Genomic DNA, 15751 nt, shown 5'->3' with positions numbered 1-15751 from the left:
GAGAGACACCTCTGAAATATTTATGTAGAAAGGTCATGATGTCTACAGCTTACCCTCAAATATTTCAGCAAAATAATAGTAATAACATACATACTCACATTAATTATTCAATTTAGGTGAACCATATATGGGATATGGGAGATCATTGTACTGTTTTGCAACTGTTTTTGTGGATCTGAATTTTTTCAAAATATAAGGTCTAGACATAGCAGTTTTAATTGAGACACTGCCAAAACCTTCACGAATATTTGGAAAAAAATTAAAGTCAGCCTATAGGTTTAATTTACCAGCATTTGAATATATTCAAATTTTATTACCATTGTCTATAGACATTTAAACTAGCATCTGTGCAACAGTCCTCTGAGGCAGAGAGCACACCGCACAAATCTTACATACTAAGATAACGGTACCATGTTCAACAAGACTGTTTCATGATTAAGTAAACCAAGCTTGACAAAGCAGCCAACTCACGATGGATGATTCCAGTTTTAGGACATAAGTGAACTTACTACATAGGGAACATTACAAACAATATTAAAATGTTACAGAGACTTTAAAAAGTTTATATTTTTTCCCTAAGACTATATATAGACATGGTTCACATAATAGAAACCTGTACATTACAGCACTCAGAGGTTTTAGCAAAGCATACATTATAGACATATTTGCCATACAGTGCAATTTTATTGTGTAAGACATGAATCATAGTGCACTTAAATCCAAGAGTCACATTCAAATATATCAAGAATACAATCCAAATACCTGGCTATTGAAGAAATACATATTCTTTTTTTTATGTAATTAAATTGTGCAAGTACAACATTTTTAGTGTAGATGGTGATAGATCTATAAGGATTCGAAGCAACAGAACTCAGGGTGTATTCGTGTAGAATAATCCACGTCTCCAAAGATATGTGCACTTTAAAAGTGAAACAAATGACAAATGTCTTGGGCAGAAAGACACAGGCAGTGTGGCACAACTTGCTTTTATTACAAATTACCAACACAGTTCATCTGTATACTCATAGATGGCTAGACAAAATGGTTCTAGAAGTCCGTAAGCTCCAGGAATTATTTTTCACGACAATGTAGTGTCTACAGTGAGCCCCACTATCTTTCACTATACAAACTATAGTTCTACAATGTAGTTCAAAAATGGTACTTTCTTAAAGGGGAATTTAGTTAAGTTCAAACTTTCTAAAACCTCATCCTACAGTTTCATAGGGTCTCTTCCCAGCCATTGGTTTCAAAGAAGAAGATGTGGTGGACACTAGATCATAAAGACTGAGTAACGGTAGTTTTATTCAAGAAAAAAAAAATCAGATAACTGATACTGTAAGAAAATTAGCATTTCGTGTTATCTGAGAATAAATATTAATGGAGAAATCAGTCTTTAAATGTTTTTTAAGATGGTGAATTACATAAAAATACTATCTGGTAATAAGTTAGCATATCAGCTCCAGAGAGGGGAAAAGATCTAACCCATGTCAAAGAATAAATTATCTATGTTATCTTGAGGTATAGCATAAACCTGTACCAGATGTGTACTGAATGACTTCATCCTCTGGTAAATTTCAAAGCTGCCAGAACAGGGGATCTACTATTCTAAAATTTGCCGATTTTTTTTGTCCAGGAAATAACTTCTGATAAGGGTGCTCATAACACCCTCTTAGTTTTCACTCATTAAATCTGGATATGGGTAAATACCAAAATTTTGCCTCAGGTTGGGGTCTGGTAATAAGTAACCTGATGGATGACCTGGTTAAGACTGACAATAAGGGGCGCCTGGGTGGCTCAGTCACCTGAGCATCCAACTTCAGCTCAGGTCATGATCTCAATGCTCATGAGTTCAAAACCTGCATCAGGCTCTGTGCTGACAGCTCAGAGCCTGGAGCCTGCTTCTGATTCTTTGTACCCCTCTCTCTCTACCCCTCTCCGCTCATGCTCTGTCTCTCTCTCTCTCTCTCTCTCTCTCTCTCAAAACTAAATAAACATTAAAAATTTTTTTAAAAATCCTGACAATTAAAATAGCTAATCCTGGGGGCACCTGGGTGGCTCAGTTGGTGAAGCATCCAACTTCGGCTCAGGTCATGATCTTGCCAATCTCGAATTAGAGCCCCGGGTCAGGCTCTGTGCTGACAGCTCAGAGCCTGGAGACTGTTTCAGGTTCTGTGTCTCCCTCTCTCTCTCTGCCCCTCCCCTGCTCGCACTCAGTCTCTCTCACTCTCTCTCAAAACTAAATAAACATTAAACAAATAATAATAAAATAGCTAATCCCCAAACCAGATTAACTACAAGAGTTACATCTTTCTTTTGTTCTTTTTCTCTTTCTTTCTTTTTTTTTTTTTTGAGAAAGAAAGCATGAGCAGGGGAGGGGTGGAGAGAGAGGGAGACACAGAATCTGAAGCAGGTTCCAGGCTCCGAGCTGTCAGCACAGAGCCCGACGCAGGGCTCAAACTCATGAACTCATGAACCGTGAGATCATGACCTGAGCCAAAGTCGGACACTTAATGGACTGAGCCACCCAGGTGTCCCAAGAGTTACATCTTTAAGCAGATTTTTTTAAATGCAGCAAAATGCTCCTTCTATTTTTCACTTTAAGAGATAACTACTGGTCAGATCTTTTCCATGACACTGATTTTTTAATGTAACATAAATAATGAGTGAATCAAAGACTAAAATATCGCTAAATTTCATCCTTTAAAATGAAAAGCAATGACATATCACCTCTTTAAATCAGGATTCAGAGTTCAAAGAAAAGCTTTTAAATTACCCATATGAGATCTGAAATGATCCTAATCTGTTGTCTTCCAAAGTTTTCCCCAAAATCACTTTGAACTCTTGCTTCAAAGCCTAATTTTTCTTAGAAGTAACATCCATTTATAAGTGTTTTAATCCTGCTAAATTTTATAATTTCTGCTTTTGTTCCCATTTAATAAAAACAGAATGAAAAATTCTGATCAATTAATTACTGAAAAGTCTTACCACCCAAAAAGTTTCAAAGTCTTAACAACCCACTATGTTCTTCTGATTTCTACAAAAATTGTTAATTTAAAATCTAAGGATCCTTGTATTGCTGACAGAGGACTTTAGTAATCTTTTGTATTTTTAGAATATTCTTTGTAGGACCTTCATTTGCATCCCAAAAATGTAAGCCTGGCTTTACTATGCATTCATTTATAGTATGCTTAATATACATAAACTTGATTATATCTCACTTGATTATTATTGGCTCCTGTGGGGCAATTTGTTTGCTAATTCTGCCACCACTCTCTTTATTAAAGGTTTTTTTTTTTTTTTTTATGTTATTTTTGAGAGAGAGAGAGAGCGCACGCGCGAGCAGGGGAGTGGCAGAGAGAGAGGGAGACAGAATCTGCAGCAGGCTCCAGGCTCTGAGCTGTCAGCACAAAGCCTGATGCAGGGCTTGAACTCATGAACCACAAGATCATGACCTGAGCCAAAGTAGGACACTTACCTAGCGAGCCACCCAGGAACCCCTTCATTAAAGTTTTTAAAGCCACGTTTATCAAAGGTGATTCTCCAAACTTAATGTTTAGTAAGTATTTTCTCATGAGTATATCCACTGTATATATTCTTCTCATGCAAGGGATGAGTAACTTCATAGTATTACTAAAACCCCTCTTTAAATTATATTGATAATGTACTTTTGACATGGTTCTTGAGTTTGGGAAAATCCTAATATTTGCATTAGATGTCCCCTTTGAAAATGGATACCAAAGTTTGTTTTTATGACCTATAAACGGAACTGAAGGTTACAACCCTTAATTATAAATTAGTACTAAAATGCAAACTTGTCCAAACAGCTTAAGATTGTTGTCTCAATAAGAAAAAAAAAAAAAAGAAATTGAAACACTATTCTATTATTGGACTCTGGCTCACAAATAAAACGTTTATCAGGAAGACAGGTATAAATCGATGGCATACAATTTCTCCATGATCAAGCCTAATAAAAACTTCCACCCACAGAAGCCTATGGCCAATCAATATCATCAGTGGCAGTCACTTCTAAAGAATCACTTAAAAAAGAAAACTCTCTAAATGTTTTCCCTTATGGATTTGTTAGCTGAGAAGAAAAAGGCTCCTTCATATCTACTCTTGAGACAAAAATAGGAGAAAACAAAAAGGTCAGCTGCATGAACAAATGCAGAGAGCAATTTTGAGGGGTGATAAAAAAGCCAGGATATTTCCTCTTTTAAAGTATTAATATAAACATTTGGACAATACAGAGATACTGAGAGCATGATTTCCTTTGCTCCTTGCCTTAGCCTTTTTGTGAGAGCTTTCATGCCTGGAGACTCATAACTATAGCCAAGAAAATAAGAGAATAAATATGGGATTGGAGGAGAAGGCAGGCAAATATACCAAAAGAGAGTTCTGATACGCATGGTTTTCCAAGCCTTTTGCTACAAGTCTGAGAAAACAGAAAAAAAAGATGAAGCTTGGGCAACTGGAGATAGAAAGTATTTTGCTACTTTCTAAGGCTTCTGAATGTGGCCATAGATGATGCTAGAGGTGATTTTTTAAAATTATATTTTTAGCTTAATACACAGCTCTAAAGCAGGGTTCAGTTTTGGTGTGCTTTACACTGAAATGGTTATATACAGATGGGGTGGAAATAGTATTAAACATTATTCTTCAACTATCCTTTTAATGGAAAACTAGAATTCATAGTATTTGTTAAAATGAACAGTGTCACAAAACAAACCTATATAGAAAGAACTGAACCACAGACTTTAAGAGTAGCAGGCATGAACTAGCATAGCATACGGTCATAACATTGAAACATTTCAATCTGTTTCTGAAGTTTAAAACATAGCTTTGTCATGTTCATAAACTTTCACCTCCACTTCAAGTAGATTTGCCTAACATATAATGGACAAATCAGCAGAATCCAGATAAATGTTCAAAAGGCTCAAGCCAACATGAAAGTTTTAAGCTTAGTATTAGTAAACTCTCAGAATACTTAAAAATAAGACACAATAAAACTTAACAAACACAGATACATAAACCAGTGCAATAAGAATTTCAGACAAGGGCAGTGCATCTCTGGTTTAAGGAAACTGTATTTGTATCTTAATTATAACAAATTAACATCTACCCTAAATGATGGTTTAATACGATATCCAGCATTTGATATGCACTTTATTATGTATTCTCAAAAACCTGAAAAATCAATTCAACAGTAACAATACCATATCAGTAACAAATTCCTACTTTGTTTCTATATTGCACATACTTGTACGGTCTACTGTTAAAATTTACTTCTTAACGTAAATATCAGAGGATTAAACCTATAACTCTTGCAAAAATAATTTACCTTGAATAAATATTCAGATTTTCCTTTCTTGACAAACCAGAATGAGAATGAATTCAGCTTTGTTAATCCAAAGCTATTTTAAAGAGAAGGGCAAAGGTACTGGAAAGGGCATGTTAATCACAAAATTCTTGGTTTTTCAACCATTTCAGTTTTGAAAAATATTTCTATATTTGGAGTGTTTAAAAGTCTAATCTTTTTTAAAACTACCAAATATTTCCTAAAGAGATTAATCATATTCTTGACCGGTCTAGAGCAGTGTTTGGAAAGTAGACACAGAAGAATAAATGGCATATAACGCAAATGGCATTAAATAGGTCACCTGTTTCACATAAAATAAAATGACTAGCACCTCCTTTCTGCTCCCAAAGTAAAGAGGCCTAACAGGCCACATGAAACATGAGTAATTACAGTATATTTCACTCATAAAGTATTGAGAAATCCACTACATTTAGAGGGTTCTCACATCTAAAGCCTTAAGTTTAAGGCTACTGTGTAAAAGTGAACTGAAGGGCCAAAGGAGAGGTGGATACAGGTCCAGGAAGTCCTTACGTAGGTCGTAGGGAGATCTTTCACGGACTCTCCTGCATCTCGTCCTCAGTTTCCAGTTCTGCCAACTGCCTCCTAAGGATATTTACTTTTGCTTGTAATTCCTTGTTATATTCAATGATGTTAACCATTTCTTCATACGCTTCATCCAGATACTTGGAGGATCTGTTCCAACGTAGGAAAATACCTATTGAATTCCAGGAAAGGAAGACAGAAGGGAAAAAGATACACATGGTGAATTAACACTGACATTATTCCATGCATTATACATTCTTTTCTCTTTACTTTTCTTCTTTTTTTTTTTTTTACAGTTCACATCTATTTTACTATACTCTGAAATAAGCAGGAATATTGGCGTACTGAAAGAGTATAACTAAATACACTATTTAAAACATCACTATTTCTATGTACATAATCATTCATTCTTCAACCCCCCCATAAAATTATGATTTTACAATACCATTTTCTGATATATTCAGGAAAATAAGCTGATAATTTACAATGCCATAAACTTTACAGTTTCACAATATAAATTTTTTATTCAATTATAGAACTTTACTCAGACCTGTAGGACCTCATACATGTATAAAATCGCTTTCACTGGGAAAATGACGGTTACGGTAACAGCAAAACTACACACACTGTTATTTAAAAACCTAAACTTCCCAACAAACAAAAGTTCAGGATCAGATGGCTTCAGAGGTAAATTCTACCAAACATTTAAAGAAGTGTTAATACTTATTTTTCTCAAACCATTCCAAAAACTTGAAAGAAAGGAATGCTTCCAAACTCATTCTATGAGGCCAGCATTACCCTTGATACCAAAACCAAACACAACACAAAAAAAGAAAATTATAGGTCAATAACCCTGATGAACATAGATGCAAAAATCCTGAATGAAATTTTAGCAAACTGAATTCAACAATACATTAAAAGCATCTTATGCCACAATCAAGTGGGATTTATTCCAGCGATGCCAGGATGGTTCAATATCCAGAAATCAATCAACATAATATGGCACATTAACAAATAGGATAAAAATAATGATCATCCCAACAGATGCAGACAAAGCATTTTATTAAATTCGACATCCATTTATGATAACTCACAACAAAGTGGATATAGAGGCCATAAATGACAAACCAACAGCTAACACCATATATAACAGGGAAACGTTGAAAGCTTTTCCTCTAGCTCACAGACAAGGAGGCTTACCACTTCAACACAATATTGGAGATCCTAGCCAGAGAAATCGGACAAGTAAAAGAAAAGGCTTCCAAACAGGAAAAGAAGTAATAAAACTGCCACTATTTGCAGATGACCTGATACTATATATAAAAAGCCCTAAAGACTCCACCAAAAAAACTATTAAAACTAATAAATTCAGTAAAGTTAAAGGATATAAAATTAACACATAAATCTGCATTTTTGTATACTAAGAATGAACTATCAGAAATTAAGAAAACAATTCCATTTATAGTTGCATTAAAAAAAGTACCTAGGGATAGGAGGAAGATCTTGCACTGAGGAGGTAAAAGACCTGTACTCTGAAAACTGTAAGACATTAATGAAATAAAATGAAGAAAACGCAAATAAATAGAAGGACATACCATGTTCATGGATTGAAGAATATTGTCAAAATGTCCACACTACCCAAAGCAATTTACAAATTCAATACAATCCCTATCAAAAGGCATTCTTCACAGACATGAAACAATCCTAAAATTTATATGGAACCACAAAAGACTCCAAATAGCCAAAGAAATCTTGAGAAAAGAACAAAGCTGGAGGTATCATCCTCCCTGATTCCAACCTATACTACACAAAGCTACGGTAATCAGAACAGTAGGCTAACAACACAAAAACAGATACACAGATCTATATAGATCAGAATAGAGTCCAGAGGGGTGCCTGGGTGGCTCAGTTGGTTGGGCATCTGACTTCGGCTCAGGTCATGATCTCACTGTGAGTTTGAGCCCCGCGTCGGGCTCTGTGCTGACTGCTCGGAGCATGCTTCAGATTCTGTGTCTCTCTGCCCCTCCCCCCCACTCGTGCTCTGTCTCTCTCTCACTCTCTCAAAAATAAATAAACATTAAAAAAATTAAAAAAAAAAAGAAGTCTAGATATAAACCCACACTTAGATGGTCAAGTAATCTTGAACAAAGGAGGCAAGAATATACAATGGGGAAAAGACAGTCTCTTCAATAAATGATTGATGCTGGGAAAACTGGACAACTACGTGCAAAACGATACTGGACCACTTTCTTACATCATATACAAAAATAAACTCAAAATGAACTAAAGATTTAAATGTAAGAACAGAACCCATAAAACTCCTGAAAGAAAGCATAGGCAGTATGCTCTTTGACGTCAGTTTTAGCAATAACTTTTTGAATATGTCTCCTCAGGCAAAGGCTAACAAAGCAAAAATGAACAATAGGACTACATCAGACTAAAAAGCTTTTGCACAGTAAAGGGAAGCATCAACAAAAAAACTAATGAATGGGAGAAGATATTTGCAAATGATAGAAATGATAAGGGGTTAACGTCCAAAAGAAATAACAGAATCCTATAACTCAAAATAAAAAAAAAAAAAACAATCTAATTAAAAAACTGGCAGACAACTTGAATAGGTATTTCTCCAAAGAAGGCATACAGATGGGCCAAGAGACACACGAGAAAATGCTTAACATCGCTAATTATCAGGGTGAAATGCAAATCAAAACCACAATCAGAAATCAGCTCACACTTGTCAGAATGGCTATTATCAAAAAGACAAGAAATAACAACTGTTGGCAAGGATGCGGAGAAAAAGGAACCTTCATGCGCTGCAAGTGAAAATGCAAAATTGTATAGCCACTATGGAAAACAGTATGGAGGTTCCTCAAAAAATTAAAAATTGAACTACCATATGACCTAGCATTTCCACTTCTAGGTATTTATCCAAAGAAAATGCACACACAAATCGAACAGATATATGCATCCCTTATGTTCACGGCAGCATTATTTACAATAGCCAAGATATGGAAGCCACCTAAGTGTCCATCGATAGATGAATGAATAGAGAAGATGTGGTATACATACACAATGGAATATTACCCAGCCATAAAAATGAATGACATCTTGCTATTTGCAACAACATAGATGGACTTGGAGGGTATTATGCCAGGTGAAATAAGTCAAGTAGAGAATGATAAATACCATAGAATTTCATTTATTTGTGGAATCTAAAAAACAGAAACAAAACAAACAAAATAAAACAGAAACAGACTCCCAGATACAGAGAATGGTCTGATGGTTGCCAGAGGGGAGGGAGGTGGGGCGACGGACAAAACAGGGGAAGGGGATTAAAAGGCACAAACTTCTAGGTATAAATAAGACAGGGATGCGACATATAGCAGAGGAAACATAGTTAATAATATTGTAATGCCTTTGATGACAGGTTGTAGCTAGACTTATTGTGGTTATCACTTTGTAACATACATAATGTTGAATCACTGTGTTGTATACCTGAAATTAATATATGTCAACTACACTCCAATTAAAGAAAAGGATAGAAAAAATAATGCTCTCCCTGCCTGTCTCTTAAGAGGTGGTCTTCCAATTCTACAGGCAAGTCTTCTTTCCCCCATTAATAATTATCCTTTTATTATAGACTAAAAGGAGACATTTTCTCCTCTGTATAGATCTACGTTAACTATACCAGCCCAACATAATGGCTTAAAGATAGTCAAATAAGGAGGTACAGAAACTTTCCAGGCAGCAACATGTCAGTAGCTGGTAAGTTCACAAAGGTTTTATGTTTCTTTAAAACACTTTTTACAAACCAAACTGCCAGGGCCTTAAATCCTGTATGTCCAAATGCTACTCTTTATCAGAAAGGGAAAATAGAAACATAGCTTAAAAACTATCTCCTTTGTTGATTTTTCTGTTATATGAACCTGTATTTAAAATCCTGTTCTTCAACCCAGGAATTACCTTAAATTAATGGTTAACTATCATGTAAATATAAACAGGAGAGAGACATTTTAAGGTCAAAGAGTAGTCTCATTATACAATCCAAATACCTACTGTGGGAAGATTTTCCCTAACAAAATTTCTTCCAGTTCTAAGCTGAGGCACTAAACACATATGGAAACTGTTGTTTATGGAGCGGTAGGAATTTATTCATGTAACAACAAAGATTTCCTCCAGTCTCTTAATTTCTAAACTCTCAATGAGGTTTACTCATTGTAACTAGTAAACAAGTTAAACTGTCCTTCAGGCCATTCAATTCCAAAATGTGGCTTTTCTCCCAAGTAGCTAGTCTCTCACTTCAGTTATTAAACATGACAGTGGCTTCTAGGCAAATTGTCCCAGAAATCTTTAACAAAGAAATCACTTTATCCTGCACCTGTGACTATCTACAACAACCAAGAAAGTAAGCAAAGAGAAGTTCTGAACAGCCCAAAATTCCCAAAGCACCAAAGCTCAGGCTCAGAGAATCTGCAGACTATCTGAGGATACTTTCCCCACAATTCTAACTTGGGGACACCTCAACAGATAAGATTAGAAGCATAAATTGAGGAGGAAGGAAGCAGCTAATGACAGATATGCCAAGAGGAACAAGACCTGAGGGCTGACATTCAAAGAAGTGACAGAAACAGACTCAGTCCCAAACTGAGAGAGCAAAATGATCTGAGGCCTTTTTGCACACAAAAGGCAGTTTCCCACACGTGGATTTGCCCTGTGGGCATAACATATGAAAACGTGGTATAGTTAACTGACATGTATGGTAATTCAGTTCAATTACCAAACAGCTACCATTCCTCTGTGTAGGCTCTGTGCTGTTTAATACAAAGATGAATAAAGATGCATTACTACCTTCAAGATGATTAAAAAGAAATGGTATTTTATAGTCTTTGTTTAATGGATAGCTAATATAGTCTAGATAGATTTTGGTTATATTTTTAAGAAGCAGCTTTAGTATTTTATAGAACCTTACTAGAATGACTAGCTAATTAACCCTTCAACAGAAGAACCTATCCTAATGGCTGCTTAATAAAGGAAATAGAAACCATCTCCTTGGAGCTTATAATTTATTCCTGTCCCAGCTACCTACCAACTCTCTCAGACAAAAAATAACGTACTTTCCCTCATTACCCATCAGACTGGCCACTACCAAAGGGGGGAGAAAACCAAAAATATAGGAAGTGGTGGCAAGGATGTAGAGATACTGGAACGCTTGTGCACTGTTGGTGGAATGTAAAATGGTACAGCTGTTATGGAAAACAGTACAGAGGTTCCTTAAAAAATTAAACACAGAATTCTCATATGATCCAGCAATTCCACTTCTGGGTACACACCCAAAAGAATCAAAAGCAGGATCTTGAAGAGGTATTTGTGCACCTATGTGCCAAAAGATGAAAGCAAGCCAGCTGCCCATCAAAGTATGAACGGGTAAGCAAAATGTGGTCTACATATACAATGGAAAACTATTCAACCTTAGAAAGAAGGAAGTCCTCTCACATGGATAAATCTGAGGACATGATGTGAAGGGAAGGAAGTCAATCACAAAAAAACAAATGCTGTATGATCCCACTCATATGGGGTACCTGGAGTGGTCAAACTCAACACAGAAAGCAGAATGGTAGTTAACCAGGGGCTGCAGAGTGGAACAATGGGAAGTTGTTTAGTGAGTAGAGAGTTTCAGATTTACAAGATGAAAAGTTCTGGAGACCTGTTTCACAACAGTATAAATATACTTGGCAAGACTGAATTGTATACCTAAACATGGTTAAGTTGGTAGATTTGTAATCACAATTAAAAATAGAAATGTATCTTTCTATCTGGGGAAAATAACCAACATAAACAGCAGTACCCATTGAATTATCACCGTTAATGTCTGAAATGGGACTGAACAAAAAAAGTGTGACCAGATCATGGATATGAAAGAGAGAACCATTCCCCACATTGAGAAAAAACAGCAATAACACACAGGTTTGAGGGTCAGGTCCACCACCTACCATCTTCAAATACAAACAACAGCATGTTCACAGAGGATCCTTGGCTACTGATAACAAATTTACAAAGGATGCACAGCTTACCTTCCCATAGCTGAAGACTCTGCGGAGCAACTGAAGGCCAGATGACGAGATTGTTGGCTTCAAAGAGAGGATTGGTGAATTTACTCAGTTCACTGGGCCGATTGACCCAGGACCACAGAGACATCGTTTTCTGCTGCAGCTTTAACTTACATCTGATTAAGGAAGAAAACTGCCATTAAAGCAGTTAAATTATAACCACCACTATTAAATGCTCCTAATAGGACAAATGCTTCTCTACGTGTCTTAGAAGGCAGAACACAGGACTTTTAACAGAGGAATAAAATGTTGCAAAATAAAAATATTTGTGGGATGCCTGGGTGGCTCAGTCCATTGAGTGGCTGATTCGGCTCAAGTCATGATCTCGAGGTTTTGTGGGTTCGAGTCCTGTGCCAGGCTCTGTGTTGGCATCAGAGCCTGCTTGGGATTATCTCACCCTCTCTCTCTCTCTCTCTCTCTCTCTCTCTCTCTCTCTCACTGTGCCCCTCCCCCACTTGTGCTGTCTCTGTGTCTCTCAAATAAGTAAATAAACTTTAAAATAAAAATATTTGTCAGAAAGTTCAACCAACATTACAACTCTCAATAACAACAAAACTATTCCACAGGCTCTCAAAGCCAGCCAAAAGGATAAAACCAGAATCTGGTCATGTCAGGTATGGTGTTAAGCAGAACATTACTATACCCAAAAGCCCTTTATTGCATCTGGCATTGTGTTTTAATTTAAAATAGCTAAATATAAAACTAACTCTCCTTTTTGTTTTGACAAGTCTAGAATACAAAGAACAGATTACAGACATACTACAAACGGAGGTTGAGTCAGATCTCAAAACTTAAAAATTTTAGACACTGAGATTTTAGGACAAATAAATTACATGTACATAAAATATACATGGACTGTCAAAGATTAAAAATAAAGATGTGTCTTGTGTAAATACAAACACAGATTTAATCTACATTTATATACAATGAACAGCTTCATAATAACCCTGAAGTTCTGTAACACTCTTTTATCACAGAATAAACTCACAGGGATGGAAAATAAACTGGTACATTTTTTGAAAAATAAATTTTAATAACAACTGGAAGATAATTTGTGGTCAAAACCTTACATTAAGTGAAAAGATAGTACATTCAATTTTCACAGGATCCTATTGAAGTTTTACTATAAGATTGGTTTTGTCTCTGAAACTACTTGGTCATTTACAAGGTTCACACAAGTTAATTATGTGCATCCTTTTTATGCCAGCAATAAAAACAATCCACATAATCCCAGAACCCATGTGCTGGAACTTAACTGCTAGGATAGCAAGTCCCGTACTATCCCCCAGAACCAGGCATGGCGAGAATAGGAAACCACTGCACCAATTGCTCCTGCAGAAAGTGGTTTGGCCCTGCCCCCCAGCCCTAACCAATCACTGAACTTTTTCCACCTGAGCCCACCCCATACAGCTTTAGAATCCTTCTCAATCAGCCCTACTGGTAGAATCTACCAAATGGCAATCAGAATGTGAGATAAAATGCATTTGTGACCCCTTTATTAAAAGCTAGTTCTGAAGGATGTTAGTAAGTATAATTCCAAAAAGAAATCCATAGTCAAACGTATAACTTAATTTAAATGCTGAATTAAAGGGGCGCCCAGGTGATTCAGTCGTTTAAGTGGTTAAGCATCCCACTGGATCTGGCTAACTCAGGTCATGATCTCACGGTTCAATGGACTGAACCCCATGTGGGGCTATGCACCGGCAGTGTGGAGCCTGCTGGGGATTCTCTTTCCTCTCCCTTAAAATAGGTAAACTTTAGGGCACCTGGGTGGCTTGGTCGGTTAAGCGTCCGACTTCGGCTCAGGTCACGATCTCGCGGTCGGTGGGTTCGAGCCCCGCGTCGGGCTCTGTGCTGACAGCTCAGAGCCTGGAGCCTGTTTCAGATTCTGTGTCTCCCTCTCTCTGTGACCCTCCCCCGTTCTTGCTCTGTCTCTCTCTGTCTCAAAAATAAATAAACGTTAAAAAAATTTTTTTTAAATAGGTAAACTTTAAAAACTAACTAAATAAATGCTGAATTAAAGTTACGTACATTGCTTTATTGAAGAGTGTCTTAAAGCTTTTAATAATTATTTTGTGACTCTCTGAGAGGGGACTACATCATGCCACATTCCCCAAATTTATCTATGTAAATCATCAATTCTCTTCCTTGCCCCATCAGAGTATAGTCCAGGGCTGAGTCAAACATGTTTTAAGAAATGGCAGGAGAGGGGCGCCTGGGTGGCTCAGTCGGTTAAGTGTCCGACTTCAGCTCAGGTCTCTCGTGCTCTGTCTAGCTCTCAAAAATTAAAAAAATTTAAAAAAAGACATGGTGGAAGATATTAGATTTCTAAAACATTAAGTGCCATAAAAAGAATTGCCTTTGTGATGATTATTGGGATGTAATTTTTAATCCCCTAAAAAACAGGCCAAAACCAAAATAAAACATCAAAGCCTTGACATATGACTTTGTTCAGTTCTTTTTTATTTTATTTTAATTATTATTTTAACTCAGCATTTTTATAAAAAATAATTTTTTATTTCAGAGAGACTGTCAAGTAGGGGAGAGGGGCAGAGGAGGGGAGGCAGAAAGAGACAAAGGGAGAGAAAATCTTTTTTTTTTTCAAGATTTTTTTTAATGTTTATTTTTGAGACAGGGGAAGACAGAGCACGAGTGGAGGAGGGGCAGAGAGAGAGGGAGACACAGAATCCGAAGCAGGCTCCAGGCTCTGAGCTGTCAGCACAGAGCCCAATGTGGGGCTCAAACCCACAAACTGTGAGATCATGACCTGGGCTGAAGTTGATGCTTAACCAACTGAGCCACCCAGGCATTCCAAGAAAATCTTAAGCAGGCTCCATTATGTGTGGAGCCAGACGCAGGGCTCAATCCCATGAGCCTAGGATCATGATCTGAGCTGAAATCAAGAATTGGAGGATCAACCAAGTCACCCAGGTGCCCCTGTTTTGTTCAGCATTTTGTTTGTTTCTTTTTGACAGAGAGCAAGCATGCCCACACAAGTGGGGGAGGGGCAGAGGATCTGAAGCCGGCTCTGCCCTGACAGCAGCAAGCCTCATGTGCGGCTCGAATTTAACGAACCAGGAGATCATGACCTGAGCCACCCACATGCCCCTTGCTCAGCATTTAAAAAGTATTTCTGACCACGAATCCTTTTTGGTGTAATACCTTTTAACATTGCTTGGTATTAATGTCTATCAAAGAAACTGTAAATACATTTCATTTCACATGCTGACTCCCAACTGCTAAAGGTTACCAATTCTCTTTCCTTTTTTTTAAGCATCAGGTGACAAAGAGCACAGTAAATCAGTGGTAAGCTTTGGGCTCATGTCTAAGCAGGTGATAGAAGACTGAAGGAGGAATGAATGAATGAACTGACATTTTTTAAATGCCTATTTTGTGAAAGGCATGCTAGGAATTTTCACATGTGTGCTATTTGAACCTCCCTATAACCCAGTCTGGCAGAGATTAATTTTTGCCTTTAACATTAACAGAAATAGATTCAGAGAAGTCACATGGTTAGTAGGTGGTATGGTGGAGATTCAAACTCAAATCTCCTAACTTCAAGTCCTGAACTTTTTCCTTTTAAAGTACGTTGGAGAGAATGAGGAAGGGGCTGATGGCAGTGAAAAAGAAAAGTCCCTCAAGTTTCTCGGAGTATATTTTAAAATGTTGCGTTTGGGTGTGGGACTTCTGGAATGGTAGTGAGGATCTCTGTATATCTTCTCTAAAAAGTCATGAAAACAGTGGC

At 36.9% G+C, this 15751-nt stretch overlaps 1 protein-coding gene across 2 annotated transcripts in view; it reads right to left on the bottom strand.

Moving 5' to 3' along the window:
- Window positions 1-2319: 2319 nt before the first annotated feature.
- Window positions 2320-15751, bottom strand: part of MTMR9 (myotubularin related protein 9) — a 56985-nt gene continuing 43553 nt past the window's right edge. The window contains exons 9-10 of one of the 2 annotated variants that reach the window (XM_027069454.2): window positions 11971-12122; window positions 2320-6071 (exon numbers count right to left, since the gene is read on the bottom strand). In XM_027069454.2, coding sequence (XP_026925255.1) covers window positions 5908-6071; window positions 11971-12122 — 316 coding nt within the window. In that variant the 3' untranslated portion in view covers window positions 2320-5907. The remainder of the gene's footprint in view (window positions 6072-11970; window positions 12123-15751) is intronic. The other variant, XM_027069457.2, reaches the window with a different exon arrangement.

Source organism: Acinonyx jubatus, chromosome B1 (assembly GCF_027475565.1).
Source record: "Acinonyx jubatus isolate Ajub_Pintada_27869175 chromosome B1, VMU_Ajub_asm_v1.0, whole genome shotgun sequence".
NCBI classification, from domain to species: domain Eukaryota; kingdom Metazoa; phylum Chordata; class Mammalia; order Carnivora; family Felidae; genus Acinonyx; species Acinonyx jubatus.
Note: the sequence above shows the minus strand (reverse complement) of the source record. Positions and strands in the feature narration are given on the sequence as shown.